This window comes from Megachile rotundata, chromosome 7 (genome assembly GCF_050947335.1).
Source record: "Megachile rotundata isolate GNS110a chromosome 7, iyMegRotu1, whole genome shotgun sequence".
In the NCBI taxonomy this organism is placed as follows: Eukaryota; Metazoa; Arthropoda; class Insecta; order Hymenoptera; family Megachilidae; genus Megachile; species Megachile rotundata.
Window position 1 is genome coordinate 6,277,119 of NC_134989.1, and position 12,625 is coordinate 6,289,743.

At 30.1% G+C, this 12,625-nt stretch overlaps 1 protein-coding gene across 5 annotated transcripts in view; it reads right to left on the reverse strand.

The window, feature by feature from the left end:
• LOC100879172 (nose resistant to fluoxetine protein 6) overlaps window positions 1-12,625 on the reverse strand; it is a 34,840-nt gene that overhangs the window by 992 nt on the left and 21,223 nt on the right. For 4 of the 5 annotated variants that reach the window (XM_076533815.1, XM_076533813.1, XM_076533814.1 and 1 more), the window contains exons 2-9: window positions 9,254-9,409; window positions 5,659-5,879; window positions 2,188-2,393; window positions 1,583-1,838; window positions 814-974; window positions 535-703; window positions 264-457; window positions 7-136 (exon numbers count right to left, since the gene is read on the reverse strand). In XM_076533815.1, coding sequence (XP_076389930.1) covers window positions 7-136; window positions 264-457; window positions 535-703; window positions 814-974; window positions 1,583-1,838; window positions 2,188-2,393; window positions 5,659-5,879; window position 9,254 — 1,338 coding nt within the window. In that variant the 5' untranslated portion in view covers window positions 9,255-9,409. Of the gene's footprint in view, window positions 1-6; window positions 137-263; window positions 458-534; window positions 704-813; window positions 975-1,582; window positions 1,839-2,187; window positions 2,394-5,658; window positions 5,880-6,023; window positions 6,042-9,253; window positions 9,410-12,625 lie in introns of those variants that run through there. The other variant, XM_076533816.1, reaches the window with a different exon arrangement.

Sequence of the window (12,625 nt, forward strand, 5' to 3'; positions counted from 1 at the left end):
GCTTACTTTATTCATCTTATAATCCCTAGGCAAATATCTTAATAAATAACCCACAGAAATTCCTAGTATATAAACAGTCAGCCTATGGGATGGTAGAGTGTACGAGTAATTCGCAGTTTCAAATAATTGCTTAATTCTGTGAACACGTATGCAGCATTAAAATTATACATGGATGTCCAATGTAGTATGTACAATTAAGGTTTCTGATTTATATTGGTAAACATAGTTGAAGTAAATAATTATTTATTAATATTATTACTTACGATGTGCCAAAGAAAATGTAGTTACTCAATTGTTTATAATATGTTACAAAATATCGGAGTGCAGTCGAAAATAGTGCACAAATAGTAAGTATAATAGCTCCAATCTTTGGACTTTTGTGAAGAAGAAGCACCATTACAGGAGACAACATAAAAAGTTGAGTATCTATACCTAAATGATGAGTATGCGTGAGACACTAAAATGAAAGAAGATGCTCATAAAGTACTTCTCAATACATCTGTTCTTTCAATTTCATAAAATGTAATTTCGTACCATTGATTCGAATCCAAAATAATTATGTATAAACAAGAAATTTTTCCACCATGTTCTTTTACAAATATTTGCATGTTCATTTACTACCAAGTTCCACTGCGGTCCGGAACCAATGTGTGGCATTATATAAGTGCAAAATAACATTAATGCCGCTAACGATGGAACTAGTCTGGAAAAGAAAGAATGTTTATTAAGAATCAATTATTAAGAAAAACAATATACATAGATTAAGGGTAATTTGTTAGTTACTGATATTAAAGTATAAATTATCTTTATTACCTAATCAGACGAGATAAATATTCATTTTTTATGTCTAAATTTCCAGTCTTCTTTAATTTACCAATAAAAGAGTACGACGTTAGAAGTCCTGAGAGCATTATAAATGGATCCGTGTAAAGACTAGCCGCTCTTCCTATCACTGTCCATGGTTTACCAAGGTACTAAAAGTACATTTTACATTTGTCAAATCGGTTCATGATCATTTTGCGTCGAATCGATTACTTTTTAATTTGCATTGTTTTTTTTTAAATAATGTACAGTAGATGGTGGTGGCAATATAACGAAAGTCTACTGTATGATGTAATATTTATGAATTTTGAAGAATTGAGATATATAGGAATGTGGGGTGTTGGGATTAAAACAAGTTTGGTGATTTGAAAATTTGGGAATTTGGAAGTTTTGGAACTTGAGAGTTTGGAAATTTGGGAACTTGAGAATTAGGAAGTTTGGGAATTTAGTACTCTAGAAATTTTCAAACTTGCTAATTTAGAAATTTTTGAAATTTTTAAATCTAACAATTTAGGAATTTGGATTAAACATTTGAGATTTCAACTATTTTAGAATTACAAAGTGTAGAAATTTGATCATTTGCGAATTTATTAATTTACAGATTTGGAATCATTACAATATTGATTCCTCAAGTCAAATTATTTCACCCATCTCAATTTTACTCCAAAAATGTTGTCCCATCGCAATATGCTAATACAATTTAAAAAGAAACCGATTTGACGCGGAACAATACCAATATTTTCAAATAATGCAATCATACCTCACTCATATTTGTTCTATTTACATATGGGTTAAAAAAAAGAGCCATGCTTTTGTGAGCTAAAAGCAACATTGCAGCGTTTATTGCTCGCACACCATGGAGCGTAGGTATGTCATTCTGACTTCGTTCTAACGATACAAGCTTCTTATAATTACGTTTTAAGGAGAAACATAGCAGTAGCTCATTAGTAGGTATTTCGTAATGATCATAGTATGCTGCTATGATTGTTAAAACAAACATGGCCATAAACAATAAACTGAAAAAAAATATTGCTTTATTGAAGCCTTGTATAAACATTGTTTTAACATATTGACTGTTATTTCATTCGCTAACGCCGCCATTTTGGATAGCGTCACCCTCTATTTTGATCACATTTTGAATTCTTGCAACAATAAAATATCATAGGTAGCTTTGATGGTTCATTATATACTCCAATAATATAACATTTAATCGTAAAATAAATTTTTGAGAATTTTCACATTAATTTAATTTAATTTATATTTGTTATATTGTTCGAAGAAAAAGAAGTATATCCAACAGTCAACGTGTTAAAAAGTTAGTTTTAATAAATATTTTATTTTTATAAAAAAAATGGTGACATTTACCTAACATACATGGTATCCTTTGGAATAGATTCTTTCTTTACTTGACACATTTCTTCATTCACCTTCACTGTAACCTTGAGACCTGTTTGAGAGGTGTATCTTGTGACAATGTCACGAACAGACGTTTCGACATCTTTGGAACTACATGATGCTGGTGTACATACTCCCCAGTTCACTATATTGAATCGGGGCACTCTGTGTCCAGGCTAGAAAATAAAAAGTATTTAAACTGGAGAGTTTCGTTAGAAAATAATTTTTTTTTTCATAAGGTGAAGTGGAGTAAGTTCGTAAACAGGGCAAGTGCGTATACAGGCTATTTTGATTACAATATGAGCGAAATTTCTCCATTTAGTATGTTTTGTTTCACTATATCCCCTTTTATATTTCAGCTAAGAGTACTTGTTTGCAGTATATAGTACTTGCATAATGCAGTAAAAAGCATTTTATAGTAAATTTGTTAATAATTCTGCTCTTGCCTCATTGCACATGAAATAAAGTTTCAAAGTATTTAACTTCAAGTTACGCTCTTACCCCATTTTCGGGGAAAGTGCAGAGTAGTTGACATTTTAAACAATTTTCTATCAAAATCAAAATGTACAAGGAAAATTAAGGTCCTAGTTAATATTAATTAAATAGTAGTAATTGTGCAAAGCGTTCGATATCGACAGCGTTAAGTATTTACATAGCAGACTGAAAATACTTACGTTTAAATACCAACTTTAAAAAAACCAGTCTGCACTTACTTCACTTCACCTTCATGCTTTAAATGGTATTTGAACATTTCTTAAAAGAAATAAATATATATTATAGTCATGTGACTAACAAGGTAAAAAATGATCAAGTTTACTCAAGGGCCACTTTCAATTCTTTAAATGAGGTCTTTCATTTCCACATAATGAACGAAAGAATATAAATTCGAAACGCTACTTGCAATAAAGTAAAACCTTGAATCACTGCAAGGTCGTGTCATTTAAATACAAGGCCCAAAAATTAAAATTGTATATCTGTTTCAAAATGAAAAGTGTAAAATCATTATTTCAAATATTAATGTAGAAAAATTTGTAACTGTAGATATCTGCTTGTAATTCAAGAATTTATTGATTCAGTGATTGTGCAAAAACGAAATAACTATCTTGTAAACTATGTTTTGGTATTGTTGTCACATCTCAGACTACAGGGTGTAATTTCAATGCGAAACGTGTTACAACTCTAACTAGGAATCGCGTTCTACAATTACGTTGTCTAAAACTATTACATTGATATGACGCTTGTATGACTTAACGGTCATAATAGAAAGCGAGCAAGAATAGTAAGAGAATTTCAAAACTATTTTTTCAAATTTTTTTCAGAATATATTTAGTGTATATGACAACCATTTTTAAAATGTTTTTAACAATATGCAATAAAAGGTTATAAGCAAAAATTATTTTTCAATTCGCTATGTATTTGAATGTTAACAATTTTTTAAATAATTCTTTTTAATGAAATATTAATGTTACTTGACTTTTTTTAAATAATACATGTATTTGTGGTTATATAGAATTATGAATTTGGAGTGATATTGATTTGACTAAAATATTGAAAATTATTTTGTTTAAATTAAATTATACGTTTATATATGTTGTATGTTATTAAGATTACTATCTTAAGTAGTATTGTGAAGATTTGAATTGACAAGGTAGGATAATGGTAGGTTTGGGTTGGTATAATGGATCATCCTAAATAATATTATTCAGTAGTAAGGATTTGATGAGGATTAGATTAGATATAGTGGACCATCTTGAATAGTATTATTGAGTAGTAAAGATTTAGCAAAAATTAGGTTAGGTATAGTGGAACATCTTGAATAGTATTATTGAGTAATAAGGTTTTGGTAAGGATTAGGTTAGTTATCGTAAATCATCATGAATAGTATTATTGAGTAGCAAGGATTTAATAAGAATTAGGTGAATTAGTTTATATTTGATTAGATTCGACTTCATATATGACTTCCTATTTTAAGTCATACTTTAAAGCTTTCAATAATGGTTAAGTTAGTTATGTTTGCTTAATTTAAGGTTGAGTTAGGTCCAATTAACCTACTTACTTTTCGTTAAAACCCTTCTCATCTACACAATATTAACTACTACAATGAATCTAAAAAATGTGACTTTCAGAAAACGGTAAATAAAACAAACAATTACCAAAAATGCTTTGCAAAACAGGTTTTTTTGAATGTTTTAATACTAAATTAATATCTAAAATTAGAGTCATCGTTTAATCATACGGTGACGTAACTTTATCATTTTTTTGGTTAAGAACACAAAAGAGCCTATTCATAGTTTAGAATCAAAATTAACTTATAACTGCGTCATCATGCTATTTAGAATGATCTGCATGCTTTAAGGTGTCAGATGTCTTACTTAAAATTCATATTACGTCCTCGTTTTCGACACAACTGCGATTCGACTACATGTTCTTTATTCTCTGAGAAATTTCTTCTGAGGCACTTTGATTTACATAGCTCTTGCATGTCAATTGATTGATTTTGTATTCATTCACTATATAGTTTTGCGTCAATGTTCTGTGTATTAATATAGACTTCAGAATAATTTTAAATCTGGAGTCACTTTCATTGAAATTTTTTTTCAATGCAGTCTCTTTAATTTTCAGTTTTTAATCTCTTTTATTTTATTTTATGTTTTTGAATCAGTTCTTTTGCAAATAATTTGGTATATGTTTATTGGATCAGAAAGACGTATTTGTTTTGAAAAAATTTTATAAATATTAAAAGAATGTTCTCAACACATTTTTCTTAACACTTTAAGAAATTTGGGGATTTGGGAATTTGAGAATTTTAGAATTTTAGAATTTTAGAATTTTAGAGTTTGAGAATTTTAGAATTTTAGAATTTTAGAATTTTAGAGTTTGAGAATTTTAGAATTTTAGAATTTTAGAATTTTAGAGTTTGAGAATTTGAGAATTTTAGAGTTTGAAATTATTGGAGGATTGGGGATTTATGGATTTTGCAAACTTTATTATCAGGTGCACCTATTATAGATTATTATTTTCAGTGTATTTATCGACAAATCAGTGTCTAATATTAATCATAAAAGAATGTACCCAACACATCTTCCTTAACCCTTGTTCATTGAATCTAACTCGTGATGCACTCACATTTGAAATAATACAAATCCTAATGAAACTTTCAACACCCAAATCCAATTACATAGTCAAGAATTTGTCCAGTTAAGAATCGCAGAATATAAAATAGACATAACACTTCTATTTTACTCGTCTCATTATTATATCAGCGAATGGCCAGTTCCGACTGACGCACCTGACAAATCGTACGACAGGGGTTATGAGCATGTTGCAATCCTAGAAGCAATAAACACTTCTTCGAATGTTTATTGTCTTCCAAATGTCATTGACATTGCGAAATTTTGCATTGGTATGTCAATGAAAATAGAAACATATTTACGTACTTACATCAGTAATGTTGCTTCTGAAAGCATAGTGAGAATGCAGAAGGCGATCGAGGTTCTTGAGATCTGAACGTGTTTCGTCGATACTCAATTGCAGATACGTCAAGCAATATTGACCTTGAATTCCTTCGCTTCCCTGGATTCCGATGCATTCATCGAAGTCACCAAATTGATTTAGGTTTCCGCTCAGGAGACCGGATGGCATTTTTGCCGTTGCGTCGTACACTGGAAACAAAAATAAAAGCGTCAGGTTAGAAAATTGCGGTGAATGCAAATAAAAGTGAATGAGTTCTTTTGAATTAAATTATTGGGGTGCTTGGTGTGGGTTGTAGATCAGACCTACCCCTGGGGCTAATGGAGTACTTTTACCCTAGAATTTGCACTTTAGCTTCAAGTTTCCAAATTTTTAAGTGAATTGTAAATTAAGCCTTAACGCTTCAACCTTTAAATGTGAATATGGGTCGACAACTGCAATTTATTCTCATCATCAAATGCAAGTTTTTATGTGCCAGATTTTAAATACGACAATAACGTGCAAATAATAATATTAACCCTTTGAGTACTGAATTATTTGAAGATTTTTATGCCCATGGGTCGGATTTAATTTATCGCTATATGGATTAATATATAAAAGTCTTCTTAAATTCGAATGACGAGTCAGACTCGTCCACCGTAACTTCGCCCAAGTAAACAGATGACGAGTCTCACTCGTCAAATGTACCCAAAGGGTTAAAGTGGAACACTCTTTATTCACCTCAAAAGTAATATAATTTTGATTATAATATTTTTATTAATTATAATTGAGTAATGTAACGCCGCTCATCGGCGGTGCTTGAGGGGCACACTTGGAGCGTTAAAGATTAACTTTCAAGTGTGCAAATTTAGAAATTTTGCTGTTCAGAAATTCATAAATTTAGGGAACTGTAAGTATTTTACATTTTCACATTTAGAAATTTAGATAGTTTTAAGTTTTTTAATTCTCTAATTTTCAAGTTTGGAAACTTAGCTATTGAGAAGCTTATATGGCTAGAAGCTAAACTGAGTGTTCAAACTCAGAAATTTTCTTATTTAGAAATTTAGGTAATTTAAAATTTTTGAATTTTCGAATTTAGAAATTTGGGTGTTCAGAAATTCATAAAGTTAGAAACCTACAAGTACAAATTGAGAAATTTTCTTGTCTAGAAATATATATCCTTAAATCTTCAAATCCTCAAAGCTTGCAATTTTCAAATCTTCACATCGCAAATGCAGAAAATACAAAATCTTTTAAGTTTCAAATTTGTCAAGTTTTCAAATCTTCAAATCTCAAGTCCCGAAAATACAAAATTTTTAACGCTTCAAATTTGAAAATGACCAATTCCTCAAATTTTAAATCCAAAATCATCCAGGTTTCAAATTTTCAAATCTTCAAACCTCAAATGCAAAAAATACAAAATTTCCAAATCCAGAAGATAAAAAATTTTCAAAATTTAAAATCTTCATATCTCAAATTTAAAAAATACAACATTACTTTAATAACAGAAATTACAAAGTTATAAATTCTCAGATTTATCACTTTTGCATTTTAAAACTGAGTAGCTTCTGGCAGGTTTATGACCTCACGTACACAATCAGTCCCACACGACTATACACATTATATGTCCACATTATATGTAACCTAACCTAATCGTGATAACAACATTCTCCTGTAGCTACAATTTAAAATGTGCTACACTAAACTTTTCTATATTACTAATTCCCTACATATAATTAAAATAACCCAAAAATTTGAATAGTGGTGCATCATCGACAATTTTTAATCTTTAATGTGAAAAAAAATTTTTACAATAAAATTTGTACGATTGTTTAATATTGCTGACGAGTGTACGTATTATGCCGGATGTGGTTTGAATTTGAATGAAACATGGAGAATGTCATTCACTTTTTTTTTTTTTGAAGAATGAATATGTGAGACGTAGCCAGGTAGACACAGCATAGTGACGATGTTGTTTTGTATAAATACATTTTTATTTGCGGGACTAGAACTCTTGCTGAATTTTTATTTTCTGATTTGAAAATGAGATTATAGGTATCTTCTGCCTTTCTGCGAAGTTCTCACGAAAATAACGTGTGCTTTATTGTGTGATGTGATCACAGTTTACAGTAATACTAAATTTTTACAGTAATACTGAAGCAATATTTTTGATACTGAATTGTATATTATTTTGAATACTGATGATTGTTTAAATGTGTTTCATTGTTCATAAAATGTGAAAACTGTGAAAAAACTTATGGATGTGAATGTAATAAAAATTTCTATGATTATATTTTAGTAATTGCATAATTATTATAACAGTAACATAGAATTTGTGTTGAGGTTCATGTGTAAGGTATAATTTGAAAATTTTTTAATTCAATGATTTGAAAATTTTGCAATTTGGAATTTGATAATTTGGTAATTTTGAAATTTAAGAGTTTGGAGACTTGAGGTGTTAAAGATGTGCATAGTTTGGAGTCTTGAGATGTTAAAGATGTGCATAGTTTGGAGACTTGAGATGTTAAAGATGTGCATAGTTTGGAGACTTGAGGTGTTAAAGATGTGCAAATTTGCTATTTTCGAATTGTGGAAGTTTGCAATTTTAGAGATTTTTAGAGGTTAGGAATGTGCAAAGTTAGGTATTTAAGGAGTTAGAAATTTGCAAATTTGAAATGCTGAAAAGTTTTGATTATGGTAATTTGACAATTTGGAAATTTAGGGGTTTGAGAATTTTGGAAGTTGCAAGTGTATGGATTTGAAGATTTGGAAATTCACAAAGTTTGGGGTTATAGAGGATGCAGATGTGGAAAGTTAGGGGTTGCAGAAGATGAAAATTTAGAAAGTTAAGGGTTGCAAAAGATGGAAATTTAGAAAGTTAGGGGTTGCAGAAGGTAGAAAGTTAGGGGTTGTAGTAGATGGAGATTTAGAAAGTGAGGGGTTGCAGAAGATAGAAATGTAGAAAGTTAGGGATTGCAGAAGATGGAAATTTACAAAGCTAGGGGTTGCAGTAGATGGAAATTTACAAAATTAGGGGTTGCAGAAGATGGAAATGAAAAAATGTAGGGTTTGGAAAAGATGGAAATGTAGAAAGTTAAGGGTTGCAGAAGACGAAAATTTAGTCAGTTAGAGGTTGCAGAAGATGAAAATTTATAAATTCAGAGGTTGCAGATGTAATTTACAAATGTCTATCCTAAAAATTTGTGCACATAATAATTTTCTAATTCAAACATTTACAGGTCTGTAAATTAAAAAATTTACAAATTGAACGTTCAATAAATCATTCACAAATCTGAGGTCATACTAAAACGGTAGAAACTTAAAAATTTAAAAACTTGTAGATATAATTGGTGAATTACAAATCTACATATCGAAAATCTTCAAAATTTTTCTAAAAACTAAAAATTCGGAAACATTCAAGGAAAAAATAGTAGTAAAATATCTACCAAACTTTTGAACATATATTTCTACACACCAGTCTCCATTACTACACAATGTCTCAGCTATGTAATACATGTTTCGAAAAGGTACAAAACTATCAATAAATTGGAACATTTTAAAATTCTTTCCAGATACGTGTACTTACTTTTAAGGGCCCATAAAGTAAATTTCGCAAGTTCTCGATAAAAAATACCAGCGTCCCTTTTGCATTCTTGGCTCACTCGACCAACACCTGGGTAATACGCCGGTAGAATTTGTAACAATCTTCTTGCTTCACGATCAATTTCTTCTGAAAATTCATCTGTAAAAAAATAGTTTATTAGAATCCGTTTGACGTAACGAGCAAAAAGGTTCTGCGTATTCGCGAAATTTTACAACGCACGTATTTTTATTGGTTACTTATATTAACGGGATTTCTGGAAACTAGTTTCAGTGGCTTCTATTTTTAAATTTATTCGTAGATACGTATTACATAAGAATTTGGTGCTCATTAATATTCAGTGGAGTGAGTAATCAAAATGTGAAATAAAATTTGTAGATTTATTTCCTTGTAGCACGTAATGTTTGAATTTAATTTTTTGTGGATGACTAGCAATATTTGATGCGATAATATATCTTTAGCTGCGGGAGAATGTTGTTGAACCTTGGCAAAAATTAATTTGTTCCAAGTTAAAGAAGTTGTGTTATAGTAAAAAACAAATATGGAATAATATTAATGAAATTAACGAAATTCTTGTTGTAACTTGAATTTGTTATACGTCATATCATCGTTTCAGAGAATTTTTGTTTACAGCATTGTAGTTTTCTTCAATTTTTTGTTTAACGCTGAGTTAACTGTTTTAATTAATTAATTCATGAATGACCAATCTTGTTTTTGTTGGGTTCATTTATCCGTCCTTGAACGATCAATTTTGATTTATACTTCTGTGAAAGCAATTCATTTTTTTAGTTAATAATAATGATATCGTAAATGTTATAATACATTCACTTCTCATTAATAATTAATAGTAATGATATTGTAAATGTTGTAGCAAATTTGTTTATTATTAATAATTAATAATAATTATTTAAAGTTTGTCTATATTATAAGCATATTTAAAATTGATCAGTAATATTATTGTTATTAAATAATTATGTAATGTAACCTTAACGATTATATAATTTAATTTTAACAAGTATATAATCTAACTTCAATAATTATGTTTATGTACTGTAACATTAACAAGTATATAACCTAACCTTCAAATTGATGTAACCTAAAATAACCTAACCTGAATAAGTATATAACCTAACCTAAATAACTGTGTACTTTAATCTTAATGATTGCAAAACGTAATCTAAAATAACTCAACCTCAATAAGTATATAACCTAACCTTAATAACTATGTAACTTAATCTTAAAACGTAACCTAAAAGAACCTAAACCACAATAAGTAATCTAAATGACTATGTAATTTAATCTTAATGATTGCATAACGTAACCTAAAATAATCTAACCACAATAAGTATGTAACCTAACCTTAATAACTATGTAATTTAATCTGAATGATTGTATAACGTAACCTGAAATAACCTTACCTCAATAAGTATGTAACCTAACCTTAATAACTGTGTAATTTAATCTTAATGACTGCATAACGTAACCTAAAAGAACCTAAACCACAATAAGTAATCTAAATGACTATGTAATTTAATCTGAATGATTGTATAACGTAACCTAACCTCAATAAGTATGTAACCTAACCTTAATAACTGTGTAATTTAATCTTAATGATTGCATAACGTAACCTAAAATAACCTAACCACAATAAGTATGTAACCTAACCTTAATAACTATGTAATTTAATCTGAATGATTGTATAACGTAACCTGAAATAACCGAACCTCAATAAGTATGTAACCTAACCTTAGTAACTGTGTAATTTAATCTTAATGATTGTATAATATAATCTCGATAAGTATATAACCTAACCCTAACAATTATATAACCTAACCATAACAAATATAGTATAATGCATAACAAATGCAAAATAAAAGCAAGGAGAACAAAAGGGTTCAAAGATTACTATCCAAGGACGCGGTATCGCGTGTTCAGACATTAGGAGACTGTGACGACATCGAGCAGGGTGACAAGAGACGTGTTAAGAAAGACTTTCACTCTCCTACAATCGTTTCACTTCATAGGGATTCACGCAAGACGCAATGAAGCAATGACTCTACGTGTTCTGTGTGCAAGTCAAGATTTTTTTGGCACTCTGTTACACATGTGAAACCTTTGACGAAGGCATTCTTTCAGTTTGTAAATTATTCGTAGCCAGACGTAGGTCGAGACAGGTTCAGAACGTTCCCACGAATCGGACTCATGTTTTAACGGTACGACTCGTTTGTAGAGTTGAAAATTGGAAGGGTTGAGTGTAGACAAATTTGAGAAATTATTGTTTTGCCAATGTAGAAATTTGAAAATTTGAGAATTTCGAAAAGTTAGGGATTTGGAAATGGAGATGATTGGAATTTTCGGATTAGATAATAGGGGAATTTAGAAATGTGAATGTTTGGAACTTAGGAGTTTAGGAATTCAGAAATTTAGGAATTTGGGAATTGGTGAATTTTGGGAATTTGGAGATTTGGGGATTTGGGAATTTGGGGATTTAGAGATTTTGGGGATTTGGGAATTTGGGGATTTGGGAATTGGCGAATATTGGGAATTTGGGGACTTGGGAATTCGGAGATTTGGGAATTTGGGGACTTAGAGATTTGGGGATTTGGGAATTGGTGAATATTGGGAATTTGGGGACTTGGGAATTCGGGGATTTGGGAATTCGGAGATTTGGGAATATGGGGACTTAGAGATTTGGGAATTGGTGAATATTGGGAATTTGGGGATTTGGGAATTCGGAGATTTGGAAATTTGGAGATTTTGGAATTTGAGAATTTGAGCAATATGGAATTATTGGAAATTTGTGGATTTAGCAATTTAGGGATTTGAAAATTTGGGGATTTGGGAATTTGAGAATTTAGGAATTCGGAAATTTGAGAATTTGAGAATTTGAGAATTTGTGAATTTGAGAGTTTGAAATTATTCTCATACGAACATTTAAGAAAGTGCGTTCTAAGTGAGAGTTAAAATCATTTTCGTAATGCTTAGCTAATGTTCATCGGAATTAATAATATAACTACAACAGAGGATGACCCGATTTCCACCCTTTTGTCGCAACAAAATGGTGAACGACATTTTGTTGCAATTACGGTCGACGAACTGAAAATAGAACCGGATATATCGCCTTTGTAAACGTCCATTTCGTAATAATAGAATACATCTGTCATTTATTCACGATAGCATTCAGACAGCATCGATTATGATCAAAATATCTCGCAACCATAAATCAGCAACAAAAATATTTAAGTATTCATGGACACCTATGAATTTCAGTTCTCAGATGAATTTAATCCGTTGATATTTTTGGGCACGTAGTTACGTAATGGACAACAAATTTCTTTTTATAAATAGAGTTATAAG